Here is a 13,212-nt window from a genome sequence, read left to right on the forward strand (position 1 = left end):
TTCAGATTTCTCTGGTTTTTCTTTAAAATAGATAGTTTGGAAATAGTTATTTTGATAGCAGAGAGTCACCGTGTGTTCTGTCACTGGGAATTTGTGAAGCTAACAAAGTTCAGCCAATTGCATTCCACACTCCATCCTTGAGGGCCAGAGAAATACTGGGATGTAGTGGAGGGCCTTGGCTGCTTATTAACCAAACGTGATCTCGCAGAACAATTACCCAGTAGTCTGCTAGCTGCCAGAACTGAACAATTCGCCTTCTAGGGGAGCTCAACACACCAAAAACCCCTTTAGCTTGTGACTTTCATGCTTCCCAGCCTGTGTGCATACAGACAGCGGTGTGGATAAAACAGTCTCTGAGACGGAAGCTCCAAGAAGTGGCAAAATGTGGTTGTTAATCATAACCAAAATTTTTCTGCTTTGTCAAGGGAATATGAATCAGGAAGATATAATTTATTAGTCCTTAGTAGAGATCTAGAATTATAAACAAATTTTGCCTGTAGTAGGTAAAATCTTTTGATGTTCCTATAGCTTTAAAAATTTTAATAAAGTTGGCTTTCAAAATATTTGTAAATATATTCTGTAAACATAGAGGATTTGTATTAATTGAGAAGTATATATTCTGAATAGGAACTGCTTTGATTTTATGAAACAGCATAATAGAATAATTTGTATCACCATGGTATTCAGATGTCTAATGTGCGAAAATAGTTAGCTAGCTTAACTTAGATATTTTGATATTTGCTTCATATGTTTATTTTCATTCTGAATTGTTTTACTTTTCCAGATATTTAGATTCATCCGTAATACAGTAGGACAGAAGAATTTGGCTGCTAAAACCTTGGTGGATCAGAGATTCCTGATTTAATTTGTTGAACAGACTCAATTGTAGCAAAGAATGTCATGATGTTAAGTTAGTCTGCCACATATTTTTAAATTTTTAATACAGATTATTCTGTTTTTTATTCATTTTTATCTGCACAAAGATTTATTTTTATAATCTGTGACTGTATGACATGTTACAATGGAAGATGTCATTTTCTCACTGTATATGGCACTTCATACTCTAATTAGCACTTCAGTGAAACGGGAAAATGTGTTTAGTGTGACAGTTTTAACATTAATCAAAATCATCGCCATTTGTCTTCAGATCATTTTATAAACTATGACATGTCTTTATTTTCTCGCATTGACATAATTATTTCATTCCAAATTCAGCACTAATTTTCAGATAAGTGTTTTTATGTTTTACCTCTTTGTGGTTAAATGTTGAAAGATGTTTCCAAATTTCTAAGGTTACGTTTATTGTACTGCTAATTGCGTTGTTCACCTGGCTTGACAGTGAGCTAATTCTCATGAAATGGGAATTCCTTTACAATCTTGCATTAGTTGAGTACTTTTTCCACAAGGTGTCTTACATCTCTAATGTAACTGACATTTATGAAGCCAGTTTGCTTTTATATGCATTTTTAACAACTTAATCTTTTAAAGGTACTGCTCCAAAGCTTTGCTCTTTATGCTAAAGATTGTAAATTACAAACTGTGTCTTTCTTGTGTTATATTGACAAGGTGTTTCACTGAGCTAACTTGGGCTTTATAGGTCAGCAAGCCTGCATTTTGGGGGAAAAAAATACACGCAAAGTATGATTCAAGTGAATTCTGAACGAAGGATTTCAGTTACATGATTTTTTTCTTCAGTACTTTTAACATTTTCCTCATTGTGTACCTTGTACTTGAAAGGCCATACATATTTGAGGTATGATGGCCATCAGCTGCTGAATCAATGCTTCATACTACTTTCTGTGTTAATTACATGTAAATACTTAATTGCAATCCTATGTATTATGTTTGCTTTTAAATTGTAAATATGTAATAAACCATGTGGTGTTTCAGTGTCCAGTTTGTTTATTGTGTAAATTATGAACTAGCACTTAGTGGTGTAGTACTGTCAGTTTCTAGACACTGCCAATGTTGGATCTTTTACTTTTCTCTGAATCTTGAGGATCACAAAGGAAAAAAAGGGCTGATAAACCTTGGAAATGCAGTTGTGTAAAAAGGAATATCTTTATAAAAGCTGCAAAGATTAGTGATTTTTAAAACACCACATCCAGAAGCATATGAAAGAAATCCAACCCTCATGAGAAGTTAATGCTAGTACAGATGTTTTCAAAATGGTACATATCAAAAAAGTACAGAATCAGTTGGCATACTTTTACTTTGCTCTGACGCATAAAAAAGTGTTCAGATTTTCATATTTTGTTCATTTGAAAGGCAGACTGACAGGGTGGGGTGGAGGGGAACAGGAAGAAATCTTTGGCCTGGTGGATCACTCCCCAGTGACCACAGCAGTTGGGTGTGCCAGGCTAGAGCCATGAGCCTGGCACTCACACTGCTCTCCCATGTGAGTGGTCGGCACACAGATACTTGGGCCATCTTCAGGTGTTTTCCCAGGCACATTGCCGGGAACCAGGATGGGGACGCAGAAGGGCACACTGAGATGGGGTCTCAGCATCCCAAGCAGCAGCTTAACAACACCAGCCCCACACATTGCCACAGTTGAACTGTTACGACCACGCATACAATTAACTATCCAGTGTTATTGTCTGTGTGCCTCTAACACCCAGTTACTGCTTTTTGCATCTAAAGTGTCAAGTTTTACTGATTACTTAGAATTATATTTGACCCTAGAATGCTTTTTTTTTAAGTTGCTGTGTACTTTGTTTTGGATATTTAGTTATCAAATAGCATCTTTACTCCAGTCATCATATTTTCCTACATAAAATAGGCAGTTTGTCATTCAGCAACCAGAAACTTTGACCGTGCTGCAGGAAGTTGCAAAGGTACTTTCTTTTTTTTTTTTTTTTTAAATAAATTCATTTTATTTTTAATGATGTTTACATAGTTGAGAGGAATGCATGCCCATGTGACCACAGATTAGGCTGAGGAGAGTCAAGGAATAAAGAAAAGTGGATGAGATCTCCTCCAATCTCCTTTTTCCTTTCTGCATCTGAGGAAGGTGGGGAGATAAAGGGAGAGGGCTGTACCCAGCAGTCCAACCACATCAATACCTGGGGATGGGGAATGTCACCCGATGCTATCCTTGGGTCCTGGAAGTGGAGCCTATTCTGAGGATACTGCTTAAGTGGTTTTTTTTTTTTTTAAAAAAAAGATTTATTTTTATTATTTTTTTATTGGAAAGGCGGATATACAGAGAGGAGAGACAGAGAGGAAGATCTTCCGTCCGATGATTCACTCCCCAAGTGAGCGCAACGGTCGATGCAATGCCGATCCAAAGCCAGGAGCCTCTTCCGGGTCTTCCACATGGGTGCAGGTTCCCAAAGCTTTGGGCCGTCCTCGACTGCTTTCCCAGGCCACAGGCAGGGAGCTGGAAGGGAAGCGGGGCTGCCGTGATTAGAACTGGCGCCCATATGGGATCCCGGGCGTGCAAGGCGAGGACCTTTAACCACTTGCGCCACCGCGCCGGGCCCAAGTGGTTTTGATAGTACTGAGATGCTCTTGACTTCACTGCTCCAAGGTTGAACAAGTGACCTTCCAAGGGTCTGCTTGCTGACATAGTCCACCTTAGAGTCTCCATTTGCCCAGATACTTATTCGCTGTCAAAGCTTGTCCAGGAGAGCTATCCAATTTGTTCTGTCTTGCTGGCACTAGACATCCTCTGCGGGCCTCAATGAACTGATTGTCATGTCCACTGTGTGCATCTGGGCATGCCATCCACTGCACAGGCCTCAGCAGCCATGGAGATGCAGTTCTCAGATATGCACTCCACGCTCAGACCACAGATCCTGTGATTTTCATAATGGTTGGAGTCTTGAGTCCAGTGATCTATTTGTTGGTGGGGGGAAGGGTAGGATTCCCAAAGAAACCTCACGAGAGGTGACCCCAGACCTGATTCTTGAGTGGGGTCCAGCTCAATCCCTCACCCATGTCAGCCTACGCACTATCTTGTAAGCAAAAATCTCATGGGCAAACAAATGGGTGCTGTGGCCTAGCCCACCCCTGACCACCACTTGGCCTTCATGCACAGCAGTGCAAACTGCAGCCTAGTTGGGGTGACTCCCAGTAATCCCCAACAGGCCTGCCTCCAGCCCTGGTTTTTGTGCATGCTGATATGTCCAATCTTGTGCATGTCCCATTCAGCTCTTGTATATATCAATGGGCATTGGAGCCTAGCTCAACCCAACTGACCCCACTATCCAGCCCACACTCATGCTGGTGGGTGCCAGCATGTGTCCATCCAGGCCCGCCTACAGCCCTGATTCTCATGCTCACCAGTGGGATTTGCAGCCCATTGCAGAGGTACCCTCAGTCTCCCTACTGAGGCTACTCCCAGTCTCAGATCTTATATTTTCCAGGTGATTCTGAGATCTAGCCTAACAAGTCTTGCCCTTGCCCCAGGACTTGCTAGCTGGTGCTGTGGCAAAGCCCAGCCTGCACTTACTCTGGCTCATGCATGTACCAGTGGATGCAGTCACTTAGCCCATGCTGGCTCTCCCCCCTCAGCTAACTCACATGCAGGCCAATGGACTTTGTAGCAGTTCTCAGGGTGGTGTGCCACCAGTCCCAGCTCTCATGCTCACCGATGGGAACAGTGGCCCAGCAGGAGAGGCCCGCCAGCTTACTTGCTGGTCTTACCCTCTATCCCAGGTCTTAAATGTACTAGTGGGAGCTTCAGCCCAGACTGGCATGGATTGCCTCACCTCAGCACTCACCAGCATGTCCTGCAGGCTGACTCAGCCTACCTTGCCCCTATTTCCACCTCATGCTATTGGGTCCTGTAGCTTAGCCTAGCCCAGCCAGCTCTCAGTCCTGTTCCTAATGTGAATTAGCTGGTGGTGTGGCCCAACCCATCCTGTCCTGCACTCTTTCCTGGTTCTCACATCTGCCAGTGGGTGCTATGAACCTTGGCCCACTCTTAGGCCTGACCCACATGTATGCCTGCAGGTACTGTAACCTGGCCTGGTTTGGGCTGCTCCCAGCCTTGATTCTTGCGTCCTGACAGAGGAGTTCCCCAAGCTCCTCTAATAGGTCACCTCCCAGTGGCAGATCTTGTGCACACTGGTGGGTTCTTAGTCTAGCCTGACATGGCCCACCACCCGTCCTAGCAGGTACAACGGCTTTGCCCAACTGGTCCACACTTGTTCTTTTTCATACTGTTGGGTGCTACAGCCTGCCACACCTGGCCTATCCTCAGACCCAGCTCTCACATGGTTCAGTGGATGTAGAGACCTAGCCCATCCTGGGCTAGAGCCATTTGGATTCTTGTGAGCACTATTAGGTGCTTGAGTCTAGCCCAGTTTGGTACATTCCAGAATCAGTTCACACCCATGCTGAGGAATACTGAAACCATGTCCAATCCAGGTCACTGCCTGCATTCTGGCTTTCACACTCACCACTGGGAACAGCAACCCACCTAGGGCTTCGCCTTAGCTCCCTAGCCAGGCTCACTGCCAGCCATAAGTCTTATACATTCCAGAGGTTGCTCCCACCCAACCCAGCATAACCCATCACCCAGCTTGGCCTTTGCCAATCAAGTGATACAGCCCGGCCTGCCTGGCCTGCCCCCTGTCTCAACTCTTGTTTGTTGGTGCTACAGTCCAGTCCTGTCCAACCTGCCCCCATCCCTGGCTTTTATGCAAACCAGTAGGTATGACAGCCTAGCCTAGTTCAGCATGGCTCACATCATACCCTGGCTCTCACACATGCCAATGTGCATTGTTTGGCCTGGACTTGCCCTGTTTGCCCCCTGCAGAGCCACATAAACACATAGCTGCCAACAAGTAAAGCAGCCCTGCCCAACCTGACCAACACCCAGCCCTGGCTCATGTGCTCAGCAGCAGGAACAACAGCCGACTAGGGGAGTTGTCCAAGTTCCCCCCACCAAATGCAGATCTCAGGCATGCCAGCAGGTCCGAGGCCCTTTCCCAGGGCAATCTGTCCTTGACTCCCCCAGTCTCGCCCTTTGTGTATGCTGGTGGATGTTGTGGTTCAGCCTGCCCCACACCCAATTATTAGGTGCACCTGCAGGTGCTATAGCCTGGACCTGTTCCCAACCCCAGTACCCTATCTCCCAGTCTTCATCACATGCAACCCTTGAACAAACTAGCTGGTATGGCGGTCCCACAGGGGTGAGCCTACAATCTTCCAAAGAATCTGCTCCCAGACCCAGTTCTCACATGAGCTGGTTAGTGACATCGCCCAGCCTAACATGATCCATATCCTGCCCCGACACTCACTGCCGGGTACTGTTGTTGAGCTCTGCCAGGCAGACCCCCTCATCCATGGCTTTTTGTGTGCAATTTGGCAGTGGTTGATACCAACAATCCCAGCCCGGGTCTACCATGTCGGCGGGTTATTGGTTTGGCCTCAAAGGTCCTCTGGTTTCCCTCCTCTAAACCACCTGGTCTCAGCCCCCTATTTACCTGCATGTGCAGTAGTCTGGTTGATAAAAGTCCCTGAGATGTAACTCCTCACCTGTCATGTTCTCTCTCAGTAGTGCTCCCTCCCACACATCTCTAGACCTCCTTTCCTGGGCAATCCACAGCCTCCCTTGCTCACAGACTCCGAAATCTAGTCCTCTGGCAGTGTGCCATGCCAGGCTGGAGTTGTCTACCTACCCAGGGCCCATGCACATTTGCACGCAGGTCCCTGAACAATGTTTGCTGGCATGCCAGTGTCTGTCTTCCATAAATCTTTTTTTTTTTTTAAGGATAGGCAATTATTCTGGCACACTAGTATAGTTAACACAAATTTAGCATTAACCAGCCCAGGATGCTTACCAGCTATTAGTTGCTTTTCTCCCAGCAGTGTAACACGTGCCTAGGTAGTTGCCTTCAGCTGGGGTGGATTTTTTTTTTTTTTTTTTGCTTTTTTTTCCATTTATTCAAAAGGTAGGGTTATAGAAAGAAGAGGGATACAGGGAGAAAGCGATATCTTCCATCCTCTGGCTCACTCCCCAAATGGCTGTAACAGGTGGGATTAGCCCAGGCAGAAGCCAGGAACCCAAAGCTGCTTCCTGGTTTCCCATGTGGGTGCAGGAGTCCAAGCACTTGGTCCGTCCTCTGCTACTGACCAGTGGAGCAGCCAAGAGTGAAACTTGTGCCAGAGTGGGATGGTATAGGGGAATCTTAACCAGATATGCCACGGCACCAGCCCCCTGCTGTTACCTCATTTCTGTCTTAGAAATGCATATACTGGGTGTTGTGGCTCAAGTGGTTTAAGCCACTGCTTGGGACAATGTCGCCCCATGTCAGAGTGCCTTGGTTTCAGTACTGTCTCTATTTTCAATTCAGGATTCCTGTTAATATATACACCCTGGGATGGGCAGACGACAAATCAGGTACTTAGGTTGCAGCCACTCAAGTGGGAGACCTAGATGAATTCCTGGTCTACTGGGCTCAACCCTGGCTATTGCTGGCATTTGGAGAGAAAAGCCTTTTTTCAAAATTTACTTTTTAAAATTACCATTTTATGATACAGTTCCATAGGCCCTGGGATTTCCCATACATACTCTCACTGAGTTCCCTTATATTATTCAATAGTATAGTTCTTCATACACAGTCATGAGTCCATCATTGTGGGCATGGACAATGGCAGAGAGTCCAACATCCTATTGTCAAGATATATTGAACAGTCTCATTGGGAGTCCATCTTTGAGCTGAGAGTAGAGATGCATACTGCATTGTATCCTCACATCCAGATATGATAGTCTCCTTTATACAGTTACTGTACATCCCCTTAAATGAAAAGCCACAAAACAAAATCAACAACAGGAAGAAAAATAGTAATTTACAATGCCATGAAGTTGAATAACATGCTACTGAATGATTAATGTGTCACTGTAGAAATGAAAAAGAAAATCCAAGACATTCTTGAAGTAAATGATGTTAATGTATGATTTATGAGACACTGAAAAATTGAATATGAGAAAAAACTGTTTTGGAAAAATTAAAATAAAAACAAGAAGATGAAAATCCATGAGATTGCACTGACCTTTGTTGGTGAGATGTGTCTTCTGTAGGCAACAAATAGATGGGTTTTACTTTTTAATCCAGTCTACTAATCTATGACATTTGATTGATGAGTTTAAGCCATTTACATTTAGACTTAACACAAACAGTTGGTAATTTGGCCCTGTCATTTTAGCCACGAATTGTTTATTGGTTTATTGTTCTGTTGTTATTTTACTGGAATGTTCTTCATATTTGCGTTTGGTATTGGTGGGTGCTATTCCTCTTCTCTGTCAAGAGAACATCTTTAAGTATCATTTGTAGGGCAGGTTTGGAAGAGGCATATTCTTTTTAACTTTTCTTTACTGTGTAAGAATTTCATTTGCAAAGACAAACAAAAGCTTTGCTGGGTACATTATTCTGGGCTGACAATTTCTTGCTTTAGGAATCTGCAATCTATTACTCCATTCTCTTCTGGCTTATAGAGGTTCCTGTGAGAGGTTAGCTGTTAAATTTAATTGTCATTCCTCCAAAGGTCAATTGATTTTTTTATGTGCACATTTAAAAATCTTTTGCTTATGTTCGACTGAAGAGAACTTGATTATCATGTGTCATGGTGAAGACTGCTTTTGGTCAACCCTGTTGGGAGTTCTGTGCCCCTACTGGATCTTGTTTCCCAATTCTTTCTCCATATTAGGGAGGTTTTCATTTATTATTTCATTACATACATGAAAATTTTTTCTTCCGTTATTATTTTATTTTGATAATATTTAAATAGTTACGGCACTAAGAGTCAAGGGCTACAGTAAAGTGGGTAAGACCATTGTTTTCACATTCTCTCTCTTTTTTTCTGCATCTGGGGGAAGGAGTGAAATAAAAGGAGAAGCCCCATCCAATCTCCCACCCATCCCAGGGTCCCCAATGTGAGGCATGCTCTGAGGGCACTGCTTAAGCGGTTTTGAAAATTCAACAGTTCTGAATTGCTGCCAATCTCACCATTCCATGCAAGATGAAATCTCTAGAGAATCCACTGGCTGAAATAGTCCACCTTAGAGTCTCTGTTTGCCAAGTTATTCACTGCCATAACTTGGCCAGGGTAGTTATCAATTTGTTCTGTTCTCTATCCACTGTTGTTGTACCAGGTGTCCTCTGCAGGTCCGATGCACTGTCATATCCTCCATCTGCACCTGGATTTGCTGTCCACTTCATCTACGCCACTGAGGAAGCTCAGCTTTCACACGTGCACTCCATGGTCAGACCATTGGATTTGCCCTTCTCTTCATGGTTGGGGTTCTGAGTTCAGCAGTTCAGTTGGGGGAATCCCCAAAGAAACTTCATCTGAAGTGATCCCAGACCTGATTCTTGTGTGTGCTTGCCAATACAGGGTCTGGAACAGATGGTCACCCCAATCAGCTTATGCATATGCTGGCAGTTGCAATTACTGGGTCAGTTTTGTTTCCAACCTGTCATCTACAAAAACCAACATTACACTCCAGTCCAATACTGCCAACTGCACACTTGGCCCTCATGCAAACCAGTGGGAGCTGTCACCTGGTCAAAGTGAGCCACAATAACCCCCACCAGGCCTGCCCCCAGCTCTGGATCCCATGCTTGCCAGTCCCAACCCTAATGTGTACTGGTTTGTATTGCACCTGAAACTGGCCCAACCCACATTCTGTTTTAGTGCTCAGATTTGCCAGCGGGTGATGTGAACTGGTTCAGCCTGGTCTGCCCCCAACCTGTACCAAATGTATGCCAGTGGGTACCTTTCCCTGGCCTGGTCTGGGCTGCCCCCTGTAGTGTTCTTGCACTCACCTGCAGGAACTGTGTCCTGACAGAGGAGTTTCCCAAGCTCCTCCATCAGAACCTTTCCCAATGTCAGATCTCGAGCACACTGGTGGGTCCATTGGCCAGCCCTACTTAGTCCACCTTTTGTCCTAGCAAGAACAGTGGCCTTTTCTGACTGGCCTTCAACCCATTCTGGTTCTTGCTGTGGGATGTTTCAGCCCAGCCAAAGGTCATCCACACCCAGACACAGATCACACATGGCTCAGGAGGATCAGAGACCTAGCCTAGTCTCTCCTCTATCTACCCTGGTCTTCACAAGCACCAGTTGGTGCTGGACTCTAGAGCAGTCTGATGTGCCCAGCCTCAGTCCACACTTGTGCCAAGGAACACTGCAGCTATATCCAGACAATAATGCAGCTCCCACTCCGCCCCCCCCCCCACATTAGTGGGACCCACAATCCAGGCAGGGCATCCCCTTGTTGCACACATACCAGTGGTTGCTCTGACCCAGCTTGGCATAGCCCTCACTTGTTTTGGCCTTTGCCTTAGATGCTGTAGCCTGGCCTGACTCGGCCTGCCCCCATCCCAATTCTCACTGGCAGGAAATGGAATCTGGCCCTCTTCAGTCTACTCCCATCCCTGGCTCATGCAAACCAGTAGGTGTAAGAACCTAGCTTGGCATGACCCGTGCTCTAGCCTGGTTTCCGTTCTTTCCTGTGAGCTAAGGTTTGTTTGGCCCTGCCTGGCCTACCCCCTTCCATTACCAACCCACAGATAAGCCAACAGTTGGAGCTACTTTACCCAGCTTGCCCAACCCCCAGGCCTGGGCCATGTGATCACCAGTGGAAGTTATAACCCGCTAGGGGAGTTTCCCATGTTCCCCCACTTGGCCCACTCCTAGGCCCAGATCTCATAGATGCCAGCGGGTGTTACGTCCGTGCCTGGCATAGTCTGCCCTTCCATCTTGGCTTTGTATGAGCTGGTGAACAGTGCAGCCCAGCCAGCCCCACACCCTGTTTTAGGATGCACATTTAGGTGCTGCAGCCTGGATCTGCCCAGACTGTTATCAGTCCCTGTATCTGTGAGTGATGGCATGTTTCATGGTCACACCTAGCTCAGCCCATTATCACCCCAACTCTTGAGCTAACCAGTGGGACTTGTATTTCCACAGGGTTGGGCCCACATATCCCTCACAGAATCTACCTCTGGAACTGGTTCTCTTGCATGCTGGTTAGTATCATTGCCCTGCCTAATGTAATACATTCCCTTTTCCAACATTCTGTCAGGTGCTAGGATCTAACCCTGCTAAGACAGCCTCCCAGGACTAGCTTTCACATGGACTGGCATGTGCTGGTCAGCATTGTTCAGTGATAACAAGCCCTACACAAGATTCACATGTAGGCTGGTGTCTCAATCTGACTCATACAGATGTTCTGGCCTCTCCCATCCAAACCATCAGGTCTCAGTCCCCTTGCTTACCTGCAACTAAAGTGACCCTATCACAGTCCCGCAAGGTTGATTCCTCACCAACACACACAGTGGCCTCATTCATGCACATCTCTAGGCAGCACTTCCACACCCCCAAAACACCAGAGCTCGCTTCCTTCCATAACCACTCAGGCCCAGAGGTCAAACTCCTGTTATTTCATTAAATGCATCTTTAAACCAACTTCTGAAATTCCCATAACTCTTACATTTGGCCTCTTAATAGTGTGTTTCAATTCTTGGATACTTTTTTTGGCCTGATCCAGCTCTGCTTCCAGCTTTTTGTTTGTTTCCCCCTGGTGACAGGAGATATCTGCCAATTCTGAGATTTTTTCTTCTGCTTGCTTCATTCTATTTTGAAGACTCTCCACTGTACTTGTAATTTGCTCTATTGTGTTCTTAATTTCTGATATTCTAGTCTTGATTTGCTTTACTGCTTCCTTAAATTCTTTGAAATTCTTTGAGTGATGTGGCAGGGTGCAGAGCTGTACAGTGAGGGGAGGCATGCCAGAAACCCTCATCACTCTATGCTGCAGTTGTAGTACTAGTACGGCATGGAGAAAAGGCCAAGAGAGGTATACTTTCCCTGAAAGAGAAGATTCCTTTGCTTAAGCATTCATTGATGTAAGCATTTTCCTCTGAAGTAGCTTAAATTCAGTAAAGCAAACAGGGATATTAACTGTCGGAATGCATCCAACAAGGTAGTTGGGACAGCAGAGGTCAGGGGAGATGATGTGTGGGATCCTGTTGAGAAGAGGCCCCAGGAAAGAGGAGGCGGAGGGCCTCTCAGCCAGAGCGCGCTCTTGCCCCAGAGAGTCCTTGGATGCGCTTTCGTGCTTCCCTGATGTATGGTGAACATCTGTGCTTAGTTAGCCTATTATCCCAGGTTAAAGCAGTCCTCCTTATCAATCTCGCACAGCAATGGTGCTTTGATCCTGGTGTCTTGTTAGCTCTCCTGGAACACCCTGCTTACACACATGTGACATGAGTTGCATCCCAAGCCTGATCATTGTAACTGATATCTGAGCTGAACTATGTTTGAAGCGTTGCTTTGCTGAATGTATATAAACTGGAACCCTGGAAATGAACTTTGTCAGTTGCCCAAGAGAGCACTGTCCCTCCTTTTTGGTTACATCTCCTTCCCAGGACCCCGCAAGGTAAACTTGCAATGAACCAATAGTTACAGCAGTGTAATATAGCTGTCGTCACCAGGGTGCGACAAAGGCGACAATCTGAACTGTGCCACTGAGTTCTTGGGCTTTGACTTCGAAGTAGTACTATTTGCTCTAAGGTTTAAAGATAAGACAGGTGCAATTATAACACAGGATAATATGTGTTCAGTGCTGCGATACATGTCACAGTTTGGGGTAGTTTGACCTCAAACTACAGATGTTGATATTTCTACATTTCCTGCATATTATGTACTGACAACGTACGTGTCCTGGGTGAGGTGAGAAGCCCCTCCTCAGGCTAGTGAGTTCTTCTAAATAACAAAGCGATCAGGGGAGATGATGTGTATTATATACAAATTAACTATCCTTAATCATTCCTCCTGTATCTGACCTGCACACTCTATAAGCGATGTTCCTCTGCCTCAATCATCTTAGGACCTGGGACCCAGCAACTAGGGACCACCCCAGAATTCAAAACTCACTCAATTATTCAAATTAGCCAGTCTTTAATGTGCATATCCCCTTCTGAGAAACTTCAATAAAACGGGTGGCATTGACATGGTGGTTAAAATGTCATCTGGGACACCAACATTCCACATCAAGGTGTCTGAGTTGAAGGCCCAGGCCCACTCCAGATTCTAACATTCCTATTCATGCACACCATGGCAGGTAACATGGCTCAGGTGCTTATATTCTTACCACTTTTATGAGAGACCTGGTGTGAGACCCCAGCTCCCAGCTTTGCCATGGCCCTGGCTTGACTCTTCCAGGCATTCAGGGAGTGGACAAGCAGATGGCAGATA

General features: G+C 45.4%; 1 protein-coding gene across 2 annotated transcripts in view; it reads left to right on the forward strand.

Moving 5' to 3' along the window:
* TMEM67 (transmembrane protein 67) overlaps positions 1-1,887 on the forward strand; it is a 56,360-nt gene extending 54,473 nt beyond the window's left edge. For both annotated transcript variants that reach the window (XM_040993350.1, XM_040993358.1), the window contains exon 28: positions 785-1,887. In XM_040993350.1, the coding sequence (XP_040849284.1) occupies positions 785-865 (81 nt within the window). In that variant the 3' untranslated portion in view covers positions 866-1,887. The remainder of the gene's footprint in view (positions 1-784) is intronic.
* Positions 1,888-13,212: the final 11,325 nt, after the last annotated feature.

The sequence above is a fragment of the Ochotona curzoniae genome, unplaced genomic scaffold (assembly GCF_017591425.1).
Source record: "Ochotona curzoniae isolate NIBS_2020 unplaced genomic scaffold, NIBS_Ocur_1.0 contig_1071, whole genome shotgun sequence".
NCBI classification, from domain to species: Eukaryota; Metazoa; Chordata; class Mammalia; order Lagomorpha; family Ochotonidae; genus Ochotona; species Ochotona curzoniae.